Below are 19,446 nucleotides of genomic sequence, written 5' to 3'. Positions count from 1 at the left end.
CAAAGGACTTTGCAATGTCAAGGATGAGATCTATGAATAATTCACCAAATGAAGGAGATTATGCATGGCAACTGAAGGTAACCATATGTCGCTACAATTGGATTAGCACTGTTAAATATTCCAAAACATACACCTCACAGACTGAAACAGCTCAAGTGCATAAAGCAATGAACTTATTAGTTCTGAATCTCCAGTAGCCAGAAGTAAACATTGTCAAAATCCATGCCTTTTTATATGGATAACATTTGTATTTGTAGGCAAATGCACTCGGTGGCCCAGTATTAAAAGTAATTACGTCAATTTTCCATTTTCAATTTTTTATTTGAACTGTGAAAGGAGCTCCTTGAAGCTGAATAAAGAAATGTCAGCTTAGCCAAAATGACAAAATAAGTATACTGCATTTCACAAGCTACTCCGTCTCAACAGAAACCTATTACATACTTGTCAGCACCTTTTTTTTTTTTAAAAAGCTCATTTTCTGCAGTCATATATAATGAAATGTACAGTACACATTTAGCTATATAGGGTAGCCCCAAAAAGTATTTGGACATTTAAGATAAACTTAAGGATGTATGAATTGAACTGCGTTACAATTGACACCTGCAAATAATACTAGAGCTTTTCTCAGAACTAACTTCATTTTTCTTAACTTTATTATTTTTCTTATTATTAAATTACTTTTAACCAACTGGTTATGTTTTATGTACACTCTTATGTACACAAGTTCTATATAGGGCCTCAAAGGTTTCTGTCAGGTGCTTCACATATTTAGCCTTTCACATCATGTGAAACTAAATCCATGTTTTATGGATTTAGTTTTAATTAATTAAGTTTGTTTTAATTTATTTTCACATCCTGGCTTTATTAAAATTGAATGAATTAAGCAATTTGTAAACATACTTTATCACTTGAAAAAAAGGTGAAATAACCCATTAAACAGTATGCAAAATATTTAAGACATTTCTCCTTATTTATATTTTATATAAACTGGAACTTTTTGAGGACTGGGTCACAAACTTTATAGTACAAATAAACATATATAAACACATTTTTTCTCACCTAAAAATGCGATCAGATGGCTGCTCTCCCATCACCAAGTCAAAGCCACGTTGGAAAATTGTGTATGGCCATGGGCTGCAAAATAGAAAGGGCAAAAACAAAATGAATAATTAATGCTTAAAATAATAATAAATAAATAAAAAACTGTATGTCACACCATAGACTCTTCATTCATTGTTAAACAGTGCCATTCTTCACTAAGCCAAATGACCTTTAAAACTGCAAGACTTTGTGATGAAAATATTCCTTTATGAACTCACATCAAACCAGTTATGTTCCTGATATGAACATCACAGAATTGCTTCCAGCAGATACAATGCAAAAACTGCGACCAACAGCAGCCACTCAGTCAGTCCCATATATACGTGAGCGTGACCTCAAGCGTGTATTTATCCGGTTCTCTATGTGAACTGATGGAGATTAATGCAGAGAGGCAGCTGTGGGGACATGGGCTGTCGCTGCAGTATAAGAGAAGAGACAAGGAGCTGATGCCTCTCTAAGTAAGCTGTTACTCACAGCAAAAGAGCACTCACAGCCTGGTTAGACCACTTCACACCACAGATCACCTACTGCTGTTTAAACATCAACATTTGCCCTGCAGCATTCCTAATTCATAAGAGTTCCAAAAGCAGGAACGTTCGGAGAACCCATTACCACAGGAAGGTGCAAAAATTTATAAAAAAAAATATAAAAAAATAATGCTGAACACTAAAGTCAGTTTCTTTATAACATGTCAATTTTTTGTCTGTGCCACAAAGTAAGTTATCACATGGATTTGCAGAAAAACAGTTTCAGAAATATCTTGGCACTTTGAAACTTTTGAAAAGCATTTGGCATCGGACTTTCTTTTTTCTCCACTAAGTGTTAGAGTCAATTAAAAACTGTTCACACCTTCACAGCAAGGCACAAAGGGAACAAGCACATCCAGTGCTATTCCACTCCCCTAAGGCAATCTTACTGATTGTTCCAATTTGATTTCTAATTATCGGATCCATCTCGCCCCACTGTCATCACTCCCATCTTCCTCCCAATTAAAATGCCAAGGCTTTCCTCACCTCCAAGTCTTAATCAAACTGCTCCAGAGCGACAGCCTCAAACCCAGATGAGCATGTGAAACTCTCCTCAGGGAGGGTCTAATTAACTTTAAACATGTTAAATACAAGTCTTTCCGGGATTAGAAACTTGTGCGCCTAACATTTAAGTGCTTTCATTATTTCTGGACTGTTAAGAAGCAAAACACTCTCATATTTTATGCCATTCTCTCGCATTCTATCTGTTGACTTGTGCTTGCTGACATTGTTACCTCAGATCAAAGATAGCATCAGTTCAGATGCAGTTAATCTTATATTCGGTCCTCTGCTAAAATATCTGAGGGCAACAACAAAAGTTTGGAAACTAAAAAGAAGTACAGCAGAATTTAAAAACAATTAGATTCACTTTGGTCATTTTAAAAGCAGTTCTTGGACGAGGCACGCAAGTGACGAATTACATCATTTCTTACACGTGTAAAGCAATTTAAAAATGCACAATACATACATCTCATTGGTATACTGAAATGCAAATCACTGTCACACAAATCTAAAATGACCCAGAGCTTCACTGCACTAATCCCTTTTCCAATTCCAGAGGAAGAACATCATGCAAAAAAAAAAAAAAAAAGCTAATTAATTCAAGCCAATGTAATTTCCCTACAGTGCATAACACCTGGCTGGCTATCAGCACTGGAGACATTTTTACTACAGTTAAGAAGCACAACCAACTTCGAGGTGGAAGATACCTGATTGTAGTAACGCTGTTGTATATCAGAGACGACACAAGATGCTTATGGTACTCACCCCTGATTTGGGCCCCATTCGTTGCGAATACATAGATGCTTGTGAACAGGGTCCTTCATGTAGCCATCGAAACAGATACATTCTCCTGAAAGCAGATAATTAGTATATTTAAACCCTCATTATCAATAAGATAAAATAAAATAAAAGTATGATACAATTATGCTGAGCCCTAATTGTTACAGTATGTGTCCTTGAGGGATGTCAGTTGGGATGGTACCAGCTTTAGGTGTGGCACTACGATGTTTACCATTGAACATTTTAATGTAAACAGTTTTAATGAAGCACATCCATAGAAAGACATTACTGTTAACTAAATCTTCACATAAAGAGCATGGCAAATCAAATACTTTAAAAACTTGTTTTGTATTTTGTGTCATGTCTTTCAACCATATCTAGTGCTTTAAATGTACTAGAAATAACAGAAAATAATAAATAATAAATCATTTATCATACTAGTTTCCAGTACAGTACAGTTTGTGTGTGATAAACCTCTGAAATGAGTGAAGTTCCTTGGTCGTGTTTGTTTTTCTTTTTGTCCAATTTGTCTTCCAGTTCAATTTGATATTAAAGGCATATTATGGAACATAAGTTTCCGTACACTAACTAACTAAATAAGTCACATCAAGTTTACACACATTTGAACATTTTTAAAATGCATAAATATAATATTTACAACAATAACAAGAATATCATCTTCTCTTTAGATCATTAGTCAACAAATTGCTAGTAAATACTGCAAATAAATCGATTGTCAGACCCAGTAATGCAACTTTCATTTAACTGAGCTGAGTGGTTGCTAAAAATTGCTGACTCACAGATCATTTCGTGTTTCAAACCATTTCAAGGTCATTTAGATGCAGGAAGTCGTGTTTACTGATGGTAAACACAAGCAGTAAGTCATTTACTTTATTTTAGTTCCTTTCCACCAGGTTAACCCATTCAGGCTAATGTGTGAAGCAGCTATGAATAGATTTTACCCCACTACGGAGTCACATGACTTTGCCTGTACTTTGGCATTACCCCCCCTCGCATTCGCACCACGACCCAATCTGTAGTCTTATCGCCTTTCTGTGTGACTGATATTAATTCATCCCCTTCAGGGTCAAAAGAAAATGACCTAATTGTCATGTTTATATCAATTGATGATTCTCCAGACATGCAATGCTGTAAATGGGTGCTCTTCGTTTTGTGTGTGTTGAAGCATCTGCATGCACAGCAGATTCCATGTGTCAGCCCTCCTCAGTAGGGCTCATGGTTCAGACAGGTCTAATCACTCTGAGTTCAACTGATCAGTCTTGTCAGGGCAAACCGCAGGCATGTCGCTCATGATTTGGGTTCATGGGACTGACGAGGCTGCACCCTGCGCAGGAACACGAGCCCTGTCCTGAAAAAACGTGTGAGGAGACTGATGCAAATACAGAGGGGGCACAGAGGAAGAGTGGCATTTACAAACATGGAAACAGATGTGTTACGAGTGGGAAGACAATGTGTGGAAAAGGCTAAAGAAAACATTTGATACCTTCTGACATTTTTTGCAAAGCAGTAGTCATCAATATGCTGACAATGCCAGTGATTATGTGCCCAGAGATTTGCTAATGGAATATAAATTACCTTAAATTCTGCATTATGCAGACTAATATTGGATTTCCAACCCTGATGCTCTGACTAAGAAACAACTTTTTTTTGAAGGGCAATTGTATGTAGTATAAAATGCAAGTTGGAAAGAAAGCTAAACTATTTAAAAGCATTTCAAGGCAATCTTCAAAACTAAATCACACATTAATTGTGATATAGATCAATATAGTTTACTGTATTAGCAGTTTACTTCTCTCTTATTAAACCTTTAATACAAACTACTGTTCAAAAGTGTGGGGTCAGTATGATTTCAAATAAATGCTGTTCTTTTGAACTTTCTATTCATCAAATAATCCTAAGAAATTTTTAAGAGGCACAATATTAATAATGATAAGAAATGTTTCTTGAGCACCAACTCAGCCAATTAGAATGGTTTCTAAAGTATCATGTGACACTGAAGAACGGAGCAATGGCATATCATAAACTTTAAATTACTCTACTAAATGTGTATTTGTCCGTTTGAAACAACCAAAAAAGAAAGAAAAAAGAAAGAAAAAAGTACAGCTCAGCAAAAAAAAAAAAAGTAATTTACCATTATGGGTCATAAATACTTAATTTGATATATTACTGATCATAGTCACAATTTGGCAGGGCCAAGAATAATGTCAAGCACTGCACTATGCTATTTGCATAGTTAACTGTTTTAGCTTTGCCAAAGTAATTTGTAAAACTGAAATTAACTGTGAACCATAGGTAATAATAGCATTTTTATCAATTCAAATGAGATGCAAGGAGCCTTTATGCCTCTGGGTGGTAAATGACAATTTTGCCAGGAAACATGTACCCAGTGGCTCTGTGATTGACTGATCATTATTGATATCCAGCAGGCACTCAGCCAGTGCTGTATGCATAAGAAATACATACATTTTTAATTTTTCTCTTCACAGAAAATAGGCAGAAGCAGTTTTTTTCTGAATATTCTTTTCAGTTTTTTTTTTTTCAAATTGGATATTTGGGGTGACAATCTGTAGGGAATCCTTGCAATTGTAACTAATCAGGACCCCAGCAGGAAGTAAACAAAACATTTCTCAAGCTTTTAACCTGTTAAAATTAAATGTATAATGTGTATGTGGAAGTATTTCCATGTTTGTTTATTTAGTCCTGCCATATCTACATAAAAGAAAATAATCTTCAGCTTTGAAGCATAAAATAGGTTTTAATTAATTGTATTGACGAAGCTTATGGGAATCTAACTGTTAGAAACAATGTGTCAAAATTGCTTAACAACTTGAAAATGTACTGCAGAGTGCAACAAAAGTGTCCTGCAGTGTGACATGCTGTATCCAGCTTAACTGTTTTCTGAATGTTTCTAGTTGTATTATAATTAATTATTGTGCGTGTCATTTTCAAAACCTCAAATGAATTAAGAGACTAGTGAAATTAAAAGTTGAAGCTACAAATGGTGAACCTAAAATAAATTGTCACCAGCTTCTAAAACTACATTCAAAAAAAAATATATATATATATTACCTAAAACTAGGCATATAATATATAACATCATCTATATATTTTCAGAACTTAATATATAAAATAACTATATATTTTCAAAATTAAATAATGGGCTTTTATATTATCATTATACTAAAAGCAAAAGATGTGATTGAGGTTTCCGGAATATATTTTGTTTACATTAATGTTTATTTTATTTTATTTACATTAACTTGACAGCATATATTATGTTTCTATTCACTATTAGAACAATGCATGTATAATCCTGAAGAGAAACAATTTCAATTCAATTTAATGTATTTTTATACTTATAGCACTTGTTAAAAAAAAAAAAAAAAAAAAACATTAATGTCCATGTTCAGCAACACTTATGCATTTCAGCATGTTAAAAAACAAACCAAATCTAACAACTTGTGAAAAGGCAAACAAGGCGTAATGATTGCTCTATACAAAATACTGCTGATTTCTCCATTTATTTAGTTTATTTATATTTGTGTATGTGTATGTGTGTAAAAAATCAGTACTATTGAATTTAGACAGAGAGAGTGACTGTGTAGAATTACTTATTAATGAAGTTTTTAAGTCCAGAGTAATTCCTTTCCGCGACCACAAAGAGAGTCTGTAGGGGATCTATCATTCAGTCAAATTAATGAAACGAAAGTGCAAGGATCAGGTAGCCTGAGACACAACATCACATGTTCTTGTTTAATAAATGTCCTCTGAAGCCTGCTGGGAATGAGGGAGGTGAACAGGGGCTCATAGAGGCCTGTTATCAGTCCGATTCTCATCTCAGCTTTTACACATCCTCTGGTCCTCTGATTTACAATCTTTTTTAAAGCGCACACAGCCCCAGTTATTGTCGCTCTCCATCCCCACTTTCATCAGTATCTCCCTCTCCTGTTTGATTGAGACAGTATACGGTTTACACACACTGAGGTTTACACACGCCTTTCATTAAGAATGCATCATACAAAAAAGCACAATGCAATTATTGAACCTTGGCAGTATCACAAGGCCTCATCCTTTAGATTTCATTTGTGAGAAAACCAAGACAGGTTCCCAAAGGTCCAGCTTTGATTCATTTATCTTTAGAAGATTCTCTTTTCAAAGCCCAATGGAGCTCCTCTTTTGAATTATGGATGCAAACGGGCGGAACTTGTCAACAAATGATAACAATGTTGGATTGATTCCAGCTGCAGATGATCAGAAAAATGCCTGTAAAGCGAATGTATTACCATTCATTTGAATGTACCTGGGTGCCTGTTGACTGTTTTGCCTGACAGGAAAAAATATAACCTGAATTGATTAATCTCGGCTTACAAACTTGTAATCTTTGGTGGCAAAATGCAGATAAAGAGCATTCAAATTTATTATGCAAACACAAAAACTTCTGCCCACTGCCTGAGATTATTCATCAACACTGTACCGTCAAGTTTTATAGTTATGTAGTGTGTACTGATTTTATTTTATTTTTTTCTTTAACAATAAAACAATTGAAATAAAGGAACTGGAATAAGATGCTAATCTAATGCCAAGAACCTCCAAATCTAAAGTCCTAAAGTATCCAAAAATATAAAAGCAGCTATTAAACATAATAATAGTCTTTTTTTATGTCACCACTGTATTAAAACCAAAAGGCATGATTAAAATGTCTGGGAAATTTTACTTTAACTTTAATGTACACAAATTTGAGCGCATCTTGTTTTTCTACGTATTAGGATAATGTTGCTTGTATAAAGAGAAATTTTTTTTTTTTTTTTTTTTAAATTTATTTGTATAGAACTTTTTACAAAAAATATTGTTCTATATAGCAAATAATACCTTACAAAACCCCAGTGGACATGTAAAAGGATACACCAAAAATATAGACTATTCATGGATGATATTTTTGTTCTTACAAAAGTATATCTAAAAGTATAAGTATATCTTTCTCATAAAAACTATGACTGTCAATAGAGTAAAATAATTACAATTAATCAAATTAATTAAATTCAAAATGTATAATATGCAATCTGTTAAAGTTGTGTTAAAAGTGTAAATAAATATGTTTTAAATACACTTGAAATTGAGAAAGTGAAAATAAGTGAAAATAAATTAAAACGGGTACCTGTTCTGTTTATTTGGCATATTATAAGTAAACTGCTGAGATCTTAGATGGTCAAAGTGCTCACATACAACAACCCAATATTCCTGAATCTAATCAAGTATCGTCTAGAATAGTAATGCTTCCCTGGCTCAGAATATCCTAAAGGCATTCCATTTGATCTGTGCTTTGCCTAATTTACGGCCCAGTCATGAATTAAAAAAAGAAAAAGAAAAAAAGAAAAAGAAATAATAATTCAAATCCAGGTCACTGAAGCTGTATAAGCCCAAGTCTTACATTACAAAGATTCATTGTCAAGCATTACTGTCCTCACAGCTCTCACTCAATTAAGCTTTCATTACTTAATACTGTTCACTCAAGAGAGACACCTTCAGAGAAATCTGCAAATGAAACGACAGATGAATCAGAGCTAAGCCTCTCTCCTGTCCCTCCTGCTCTTTAAAGGAAGCTGCGTTACAACTGCAGTTCATTGAGCACATTGATTTTACACAGCGGAGGGGATGGGCACTCGTTCACTAGGGCGGAGTGGTGGAGCGAGACATTATTTTATGATTAATTAGTTGAAAATGCAGACTAATCAAGGCCAGGCAAAAAAAAAAAATATATATATATGCTTTTCACTTTTTCAGATTTTTTTTTTTGAGTTCCCAAAGTGCAGTTTGAAGGGACAGTTCAGCTAAAAAATAATACATTTCATATCGTTTTAAACCTGTATTACTTTCTTTCTTCTGTGAAAGACACAATAAGATATTTTAATATATATATATATATATATATATATATATATATATATATATATATATATATATATATATATATATAAGATTTATTTTTGTCATTTTTCCCTTTATTCAGATATAAGAGTTGGAGAGAGGACAGTAAGTGAAGTGGAAGAAAAAGGGGAACGAGATTGAGAAAGGACCACGTTCTGGGATTCAAACTTGGGTCATCCCAAAGCACAATTGCGCTGTATGTCTGAGAACTATCTATCTTCTAACGATTCTACTCGATTCACACATTTTAGTTGTCAGAACAAAGAAGCCGGGAGTCAACTGTGAGAGCAGAGCAGCACACGGACAGTTTACAAAGCGCATAGGCTTGCAACAGGAAAATAGCCTTAAATAATGTACAGTTAATGGCACACGTCAAGCTTTTCTTGTGATCTTACCGCCTCTTATGTGTACAGGTACTTTTTACACATGAGAAGCGCGTTTAACATGGACGCACAAGCGGTTGCTGTTGAAGCCAACAGTACCTGCTTGTTAAAGCGAATCAACATATCCTCTATCTGAGGCTACATCACTAAATATTGAGAATGCAACAGCGTGTATTATATTTTTTCTAACTCCAAATGTGTAAAAGTTTAAAATCAAATCTATGCATTTATCGAATCGAGAATCGTGACCCCAAGAATCGTGGGATTCCAAAAGAGTCCCACCCCTAGTATCTAAAACAACACTGGACTCATTGACTTTCATTGTATGAACAAAATAGAAAAAAGAAGAAAAAATGACTTTTTTTTTTAACTGAGACATTTACCAAAAAAAATAAACATCTTATTTTGCAGTCCACAAAAAAAGTTTAGAACGACATGAAGGTGAACTATCCTTTTAAGTATCCCCCTCGGAATGTGTCTCCCTATTGGTGTCAGAGTTTCTAGATGAGCAGTGTGAAGTAAGGAATCGTGTCAGGGTGGTGTTGTACCTGAATCTGGGTCACATTGGTGCTCACAGGGATCCAAGAGACGGCGGCCACACAGATCATTGACCCAGAGGCCACTTGCATTCTGCTGGTAGTACAACAGCACCTGGGCTGGGTTCAGCCAATCAGAAGCATCCAGCTGGCTGCCCTGAAGCAGAACAAATCTGGAGCCTGGAAGAGAAGAGCCAGACAGGATATCAGTCATGAGTTACATCGAGTAAATTAGTGAACCCTATTAGTGAGCTTTGCAATCATGTACCAAAGTAAGATAAATGAGTTAGGAATCTGTCACTTAACCCTAACCTAACAGTCTACTATAGTCTACTAATACTCTATATTAGAGTTAATCGACATGTAGTTGCGAAGTTACTTGTAGTTAGTAGAATGTCTAAAGTGGACCATCAAAATAAAGTTTAACCAGATTGTCATCTTTACTTCATCCTCATGTCATTCCAAACCTTAATGACGTTCTTTCTTCCTTGGAACACAAAAGAAGATATTTTGAAGAATGTTGGTAAGTAAACACTTGGTTCACACTCACCCAAATTGCATGGTCAAAAAATAGTCAAAGTCAATGGGAACTAAAACTGTTTGGTTATCAGTTTCCTTTAAAATATATTTTTTTGCATTCAGCAGAAGAAATAAATGCATACAGTTTTGAAAACAACATGGATGTGAGTAAATGATAACAAAATGTTCATTTTTGAATGGACTATTCATTTAACAGCAAAGTTTCATTCAGATACCTTTACTGATTCGCTCAGGGACTCTTCCTGCAGGTTTTCATATTTGTTGTGAGTCACTGAGTCATTTACTCAACTGACTCATCAGCTAAAACAACTGTGAAACTATTATACGCTATAAGATTTGTGCGTCACATCAACAGTACTACGAGACTCAAGAAAAAAGTCTATAAACAGCAGCATGTACATTTTCCCAAAGCAAAGCAAAATCCTTAAAGCTGAAATTCTATGCATTGTATGCATTGCTATGTTTCATGGATCATGCACAGCTGTGGATAAGATACAACAGCAAAGATAAAACATTTGAACTGGAAGCATTATGTATTCTGCATCATCCCTCTGAATATTTGCCACATAGAACAGAATTTATTCAGAAAAATCTAGTTTTATCAGATATGCTTTGACATAAAGTTTTACCCTGTAATACTGTTAGACAGTTATAGACATTTCTTAAATCTGATTTTTCAAATTCAAAAGGCGAACTGTGAATCCTTCACGTCTCCTCTTTTCGGATTTCTTCCACTTAGACATCTATTTGAATGTTAATCTACCCTAAAGCACCAGACCCCATAGAAAAGAGCTATGCATGAAAGACGAAATGACAGATGAGCAAAGCCGGTCACAATCCATCATATCGCCCAAACTCTAGAAATGACGGCTGAAATGCCAAGGAGCTGAAAAAAAGAGCGAGAGGAAAGAGAGTAAGAGAGAGAGAGAAAGAGAAAGAGAGACTGGCCTGTGGTCTTGGACTGCAGGTGCAACATTGAAATTCAATAACAAGCTCATCCAACACAAACGTAACTTAGGTCCAAAGCGCAAACAGAAAACCCTTGGGGAAAGTGGCTAGTTGTTGTTTACAGTTGTGTGTGTGTCTCAGAGTGCAGTTCTGGGGAGTAACTAACTGCAAGTAGCGCTACTAACTTAACTACATTTTTCATAACGTGACAATAGCTCAGCTGTTTTCAAAATAATGTAGCTTTTTTTCCAGTCACAAGCAATTTGTTTCCAACAAGTAGCAATTCAGCGTGACAAAATGCTACATCTCAGTTTTCTGTCTCTCTCTCACACACACAACACACAGCCAAGCTGGCTAAGGAAATAATCAATCAATAGTCCTTCCTCTTACACAAACTCTCATTTCAATCAGTTTTTGCTTGGATTCAGTGATTCATTCAGATGATTTCTGTGCAGTCTGCATTTTAAGCAAACTGTCCAGGTTTTAGTCAACATGTCTTCATGTTTTATTAAGTTGTTTCTAGTTTTATTTTATGTATTTAATTTACCTAACTCTTTAAATAGATTCAGTGTAGTTGAGTAGTTAGCTGGTTTTTTTATCGTTTTTATAGCAACTTGTAGTGTACTATCTTCTTTCTGAAGTTAGCTACTTGATTTTTAATAATGATGTAGCTTAGAGGTTAATTGTCAAGACGGTGGAGACATCTATGGACAAGACAGAACCTTACAAATGTGAGTTAAAGGGGTCCTATCAGGCTTTTTCACTTTTTCATCTTTAGTTAGTGTGTAATGTTGCTGTTTGAGCATGAAAAAGATCTGCAAGGTTACAAAGCTCAAAGTTCACTCCAAAGGGAGATAGTGTTTAACAGAATCTACTTTCCAATAACTGCAACGAATGACTCGTTTGGAATACAGTGTGTTTCCAGATCTTATGAAGTCACAATGTTACTCATTTAAATAATCTGGCCTGGTTGAGCTGCATTAGAGAAGACAGTGAGGCAACTGAAATAGACTGCACCATTGACCAACAAAAATCTAGTCTAACGTCAATTGACCGTTCGCAAAGACCCGTCCCCTTTAGTTACTGTTGCTATGTTCGACAAGCCATGCCGCTCTCACGCCACACCATGTTCTCACGCAGTGAAAAATACATGGCGGAGCAGAGAGGACACTGACAACGCGCTGACAGACAGGACAGACCAGGTCACTTTTGATATGAAACAAAGTCTCAACTTTCAAATTTGGTAATTTTTTCAAGAAATTTAAACTATAAATACCGTTTTGTCGCTCTTTAACGTGTCATGACAGATCGCTGTAGAGCCTCTTAAAGCTGCTCGTGAACCGATCATCTCTTCCTTCTAGGTAATTTATAGCATCAAATAAACATGAAAGAACATATAAGAAGGGATGTTGTTTTAACCGCGGAAAGATATGGTTCCAAATATGGTGGAATCTGGCTTGTCCCGTAGATGGTCTGCGCGTGCGCTTTAACCTCCAAATGAGAGAATGTGTGGCTGAAAACCTACTGTGTTACAATTAAAAATAAACGTTAGTGTTTCATTTGAGACCATACTACTCTTTAACAATTCATTCACTAGATGCCCGAGTACATAGTGTAAGTACAAGTGCACGGTGTACATCATCTGAAACACAACTAGAGACCATGCATTCGTGCATGATTGTGCTTTGATGCTTTCAGCACACATCTGTTAGGCTTTTCACAAGAGACAGGTGGAAGCCAGTATGACATTTGCTTTAATACAGTAGAAGTCATGGGGGGGTAGATGGGGGGGCTGAGGACCCCTGCTGCTCAGGGGCCGGACGGGAAGCGGAGCAAGTGATGAGATTACCGTCTGCAATGAGGTGCTCTGGTACGTGGAGTATGACTCTGACGTTGAGGCTACAGGAGAGGTGAGACGCACAGACCAGGCCGATCACACAGCTCACCACGCTGATCAAAGTCAGGGTGGTCTTGTTGATAGGGCTCCGTGGGGAACCTGAGGAGAAGAAAGAGAGAGAGAATGCAATAAAAGAGCGATGCTACAAGACTGGAAAGTTCAAATTTTTATGTGCACCTCGGGAAGGCACAAGGGAGGCAGTTAAAAAACAGCCCACATCAGGGTTGGTGGTCCATGAAAGGAGCACTGGATCAAACCAGCCAGCCAAACTCTGCAAGCGGCGGCAGATCTGGCACGAATAAAGCGGTGGAGAGATAACAGTTTTCCTTTTGAAGCCTGCTGCTTTTATGCTAAATACTGCAAATGGCAAAATATGAAAAAAAAAAAACGTAAAAAACAAGTTGTTTTTGACCACTTTTTTGTAATACAGCCAAACTGGTTTGGTGTAGTGCTGCCCTGTACATCTGCTACAGTACATGTAAAATCAAGGCACAAGACACTGATGGTATTATAACAACGCACAATATGACATAACACACCAAATCACAAATGTATGAGGACACAGTACTGATGATCAGATATCGAGGACATTCATGTTGCTAGTTGTATTGCTCTTTAACACAATGTTTAAAACTCTCAGGATAAACATGAACAATAGCATGCAGCAGGTTGAAAACAGCAATGAAATACATATGAAATGAAATTAGATGATGATGATAAAGATCAAAATACAACTGACAGACATATTTACAATGATTATATGCAGTGTATGTAAAAAACAGAGGAGTTACAAAGCAGTTACGAATCAATGTAACTGCTAAGCATTGCATTAATGATGCAGCAGACCATATACAAAAGGAGGAATCCCTGTTTTGCCCTATTAAAACATAGATACTTAAATGATATCCATCATCTTAAGCGTGGATGTTATCTCAGAGATTCCGCATTAAAAAAAAAAAAAAAAAAAAAAAACGATTGACTTTGAAGAAATAAAGACACTTGAGCAAAAGAAAACAAAAAGCATTGATTCGAAAATTTACACACATCTGCCAGCAATTTGTATAAATGGTTTCAAAACACTGAATTATGTGGGCAAATTTTGAAATCTAAAGACTGGTTTGTTTCCTTATGTTATAGAGTATTCATCAGTTGATTTACGCTATGGAAATTGGTGCTTTCGTATTTTGTCAGTTTGACATACAGCAGATGAAACACTGTGCTTGGTCCTTTGCTGAGCCAATCACATCTTTCAAGCACTAATTACAGGCAAAACTATTTTAAAATAATTCCTTTCAGATAAGAATATAATCTGGCTTTTTTTGTCCCCTAGCTTTTCCCTCCTCTCTGTAAGTATTATAAGCTATAAAATTTTAACTGTGAAGAAGTCAGATAAATGGCAGTATATATATATATATACACAACACCTTCACTTCACTCAAATTCGACAGCTTATATTAACATTTTTTAATGTTAACGTACACAAACATGTCTATCAAAATCAACACGCTGCTCTTAACTTATCAACAATTCACGCAGTGATCTAGGAGAGTAAAAAAATGCGACGCAAGCCATGTCTATTATTAACTTAAGTCCAATTAAAGGTGTTGTTGCTGCCACATCTGACTAGTGTTTTTGACAAGTACAGGGTTTAAGCATTTGGTAATTAGAGGGAGAAAGTATTAAAGCCAAAGAGATCGTCTGTTAGTTGCCTTTCAAGTGGCAGCTCCTCAAGAGTTTAGAGAGCTTTGCATTCAGGTCTCTCCAGAACACAATGCAGCGCTCCTTGGGGGACAACACAGAGTTTTAGACAGACTCTAGCCATTAGTGTCTGACAGTACTGTCCAACTGTTTTGTCAAACGCTCTCTTAGCACTTAACATGCACGCATTTACCGTGCTTAATGTTGAATGGTGATCTACAGATGGAGCTGCTAAGCTTAAGGTGCTTAAATACTTGTAAGATTGCATTTAGTCGTCATTCATTTTCAGAGGAGGTCCATGGAGTCCACACAGAGGCTCAGAAGAAACTTAAAAATTGCTCAGGGACCCTCAGTCCAATTTGGAAGACCGTAAAAAATAAATAAAAAAAAGTGAAGCATTTATGCTTTCCTGTAAATTGTTTTAACACCGCATTCAACTGCAATGGCAAATCAATGGCAAATCTCACACGAAACGACATGCCGTGGTCAATGAGGTAGTTTTAAGGCAAGCCGCTTCACAACTAATGATTTGCTCGGGTTCCGAACAAAGTGTGACACGAACACCAAATGGCCACAGTCAGGCGGTGCAGCTTTAAATCATGCGATGGTGTGGAAATCCTCCTTACCCCCGGAGCCCCACGCGGAGTTGACGTTACCGTTTCTCATACCTCGACTGCGACGGCGGCTGCGGTTTGGGTCGGTGTAGAAGGTCAACTGCGGCTCACTGTCTGCCTCCGTTCCAGAGTCCCCGTCCGGGTTCAGGAAAACTGAACCCGCTGTAGAATTCACACAAAAACCATCCATCATCTCATTCATCAAACCATAAAAAAAAAAAAAATAAAAAAAAAAAGTATGTAGGCCCACTGTCAAAATGTCCAGACAAACCTTTCAGTTATTTTGTGTGTAAAATAACCATAAACAAATTAGACTCAAATTATGCTGGTCCCAGAAACAAACAACGTCAACATTAATTGTTGACTGACAATCCAATTAAATATTCAGATTATTTCAAAGTCAGTTTAGAAAGAAAATAATGATTTCACCAACATACAACAACATTTCCAAGCACAATATCATTCTGAGGGTTTGAGATTAAACAAATGTGACAGCATGAGAATAGGATAATTTGAATTGTTTACTTATCTAGAATTATTGATTAATACAGAAAGTAATTATACAAAGCCAAACCCCCAAACAACAGATTCGTTAGAAATATCAAACTCGAAAACCATTTGATTTTTTTTGATTTTTTTATGAGGGAAAATCATACAGATTATGCAGAAAAAAAGAGTCAAAAGTGTTTGCTATTTAAGTCACATATTAGATGTCAAAGTGTGAATGAAATTATGTAATAAATGACAATGATAAGCACAAATCTCTAAATACAATAGAGTGAAATATTCACATCATACGATCATATAATAATGTTTTGACATCAAGCAATTGCATTGTAAAAAGGTCTGTAAGCATTCAAATAAATAAAAAAAAACACATTAGAAACTGCATAATTGCAAACATACATCACATACACACAGCGCACACCAATGTGACATAGAGAGAATAAGCCGGAACCCATACAGAAGTCATCGTTCTGTGAGATGCGCTTCTCCTCTCAGAAGAGTATTGAGTAAATATAAGTAATGAACAGGAGGTAAGGAGTGTGACTGCGATAAGAGATGCACGCCTCCTTGGGCTCTTTTTTTTGCTGTGCACAAAAGGCACAATTTACCCGTCAGAGCTAGACAAACGCTTTCATTATGCAGCGCATGAGGAAGAGATGCATGAGCGCACTGACCCGTGGATTAGACTGCCTCGCAATGATGAGAAATAATGTTTGAGTAACTCTGTATCCACACAACAGTGTGGCTATCCGTTAAAAACATCTCTGCTGGTGCAGGGGAGGACCAAATAATTATAATTTATAGATGAGCCATCTGTACGAAATGAACTGAACATGCTTATTTTTGAAATATATTTTCATACCGCCATAAAACAACACATGAAACATTTAAAGCTGTGATGCAAACAACATTCAGGCGGGTAACAAGAACAGCAGCAGTTTGTTGGCCCTACAGAGAAATCAGGAGTACAGAAAGAGTTCTGAAAAGCAAGCATTTTATTTTAGCACATCACCGCAAATGATACACACTGTAAAGGATTAAAAAGTACAAAAACAATGTGAAAATACCAGATGTCCTCAATATGTCTTCTAAAAGCATGCACACTGTCAAAATGATTTTACAGTAAACATTTTAGAAATAATTCACTGAGAATCTCTAATTACTGTGTATTTGCATGCGCAGTCTGCTCTGATTTAGCACCCTATTTAGTAAACACTCATTTAATCAAATTTTGATGGATAACAGCTGCCATGATCAATAAAAATAGAAAGCACAATAAAAACATTAATCTTAAAATGATGCTTATTGCTAATCGCTTGCAGGTAAATAGAATAACTTGTGAATACAGTAGGTGACTTGTGAATAAAGCACAATCCATAATGAGCCTATAGAAAGAAGGCACGTTTGCACTATTTTTACATTTCAATACCTGGTTAAACTGAATGCCAGATTAACACACTGCAGGCTTTGTGCTTAAATACCATGCAACAGTTAGTTAATTCGAGTACAAAAGTAAAAATGGCTCAGATTGATTATATAAAGAATCTAACAAAAAGCTGATGAAACACCTGACAAATAAGACTTCAAACAGTAACACCATTTCGAAATGGCACGCCAATGCCTCTTTTTGTATTCGTAACAAATGAGAACAAAAGAAGCACCTTCAAAGGAATTAGCCATAAACCTCACAGAGCAGGTGAGGACTGTGCGCTAGGCTCCACAATTAGGCAGGGGCCAAAAGTGCAAAGCTCCGTGGAGGGGAATAAAAGATGAGCTTGTTTAAATATTCAACACGGAGCGCCAACAGCTTCTTGGCATGCAGTGCAGGTGCACACACCTCCTACAACAAAAAAAGTTATTTTGTACCGCCATTCAATTTCAGGGTGCTAGAACTCAATCGTTTGCAAGGTCTTGGAATCACAGTGTCACCAGAATGGTCTCACAATGAGGAAAGGTGAAATATAAACACCTACGCCGATACGGTTGACCTAGAGATAGCTGAAAAACGTCAAATGCCGAGAGCAACAGTTCTAACTTGTGTAATGAAAAATGAGGGGTATAAATAGATGAGGTGAGAGAGGCAGGTGTGACTGAGAAAAAAAGAGAGAAGAACTTGAGAGGATCTGTGCACTCATGCACATTCTCCTCCGGCGACGTGAACGGAGTCTAAACATAGCCTTTAGCAGCTTTCGTGTTCGTGGATTGCTTGCTCGCTCGCTCTGAACAGTCATACAGAAGAATAAAGAGGAAACTTTGTCTGTAATCATGCAATAATAATAATAAAAAAAAAATTAGATGCTCAATAAACAAACAAGGCAATATCAGTATGAATATGAAAAGCTATGGAAATGTGGATATACTATTTTGGAGTTCAGAAAGAGCTGTAAGAGCCACATCCATATATAAAGATTCCTTCATTATAATGTGTACACCCATGTCACTACTATTTAACTTGGCATAGTTAAAGAGGACCTATTATGTTGTTGTTTTTTTCTTTTTCTTTTTTTACAAATTCAACTTTCTTTAGTGTGTTATGTTCCTGTTTGAGCATGAAAAAGGTATCATAGTTCCAAAGCACAAAGTCCTCATTAGGGGTGGGCGAAATGACCAAAATCTTATATCATGATATGAGTTATTTCACGATAACAATATCACAATATACTTATTTTTTATTTAAATACGTTTTTTATGATAATTCATAATTCTTGTCACCATTTTCAATATCATAAAAACTATACTAGACTATACTTTTATAAGTAAAAAAATAAAAATAAATATATCAAGCTTACTGAAGACAAGTAAACAATGCAAAGAAAGAACAAAGAAACATTGACACAAATGAAATAGACCTACCAGAAAAACTTCAAGCTCTATAAATAAGAAATACTACATAAATTGTATAAAAGTAATCAAAAGTAATGTATAAAAAACACTGCATATTCTTCACTGTTTAAATTAAATACACATTTATTCTTATTTAAGTTACAACAGTGATTCAGTCAAGAGCAGTGAGAGGGGGGCGAAGTTGGTAGTAGTGTGTTGACACTTGTGGTGATGGGACAGGGCGTGACATTTCATAAACACACTCAAAGCGGTTGACCATTCAGAGCACACTGCTATTTTCAGAAGGAGGGCCTTCATATAAAACAGGAACTAAACAGAGCGTTACAGACAGACTGGGAAGAGAGGTGGTGCAACAATGAAAAATATGTGAAAAATTTTATATTTTTTGAACATTCAATGATGAAAACCTATTCTTCTACACCCCAAAACCAACATCAAGACTGTAAAAGGGCATAATATGGCCTGTATTGCAGAGATCAGCAGCTCCCATTTAACCATGACTATTAAACTATTACTTAAAGATACAGTCAGTAATTTTCTGTGTTGACAGATATATCATTGGTCTATCTGTATATTTAGACCAGTGGAACATGTGACACTTAGAGCATATATATAATAGCCATG

The 19,446-nt window shown here is 36.0% G+C and overlaps 1 protein-coding gene across 3 annotated transcripts in view; it reads right to left on the bottom strand.

The window, feature by feature from the left end:
- Nucleotides 1-19,446, bottom strand: part of astn1 (astrotactin 1) — a 247,725-nt gene that overhangs the window by 162,730 nt on the left and 65,549 nt on the right. The window contains exons 5-9 of one of the 3 annotated variants that reach the window (XM_082172607.1): nt 15,484-15,633; nt 13,112-13,258; nt 9,787-9,954; nt 2,895-2,979; nt 1,060-1,134 (exon numbers count right to left, since the gene is read on the bottom strand). In XM_082172607.1, coding sequence (XP_082028733.1) covers nt 1,060-1,134; nt 2,895-2,979; nt 9,787-9,954; nt 13,112-13,258; nt 15,484-15,633 — 625 coding nt within the window. The remainder of the gene's footprint in view (nt 1-1,059; nt 1,135-2,894; nt 2,980-9,786; nt 9,955-13,111; nt 13,259-15,483; nt 15,634-19,446) is intronic. The other 2 variants (XM_082172608.1, XM_082172609.1) reach the window with 2 other exon arrangements.

Source organism: Leuciscus leuciscus (assembly GCF_965113295.1).
Source record: "Leuciscus leuciscus genome assembly, chromosome: 6".
Lineage (NCBI taxonomy): Eukaryota > Metazoa > Chordata > Actinopteri > Cypriniformes > Leuciscidae > Leuciscus > Leuciscus leuciscus.
Note: the sequence above shows the minus strand (reverse complement) of the source record. Positions and strands in the feature narration are given on the sequence as shown.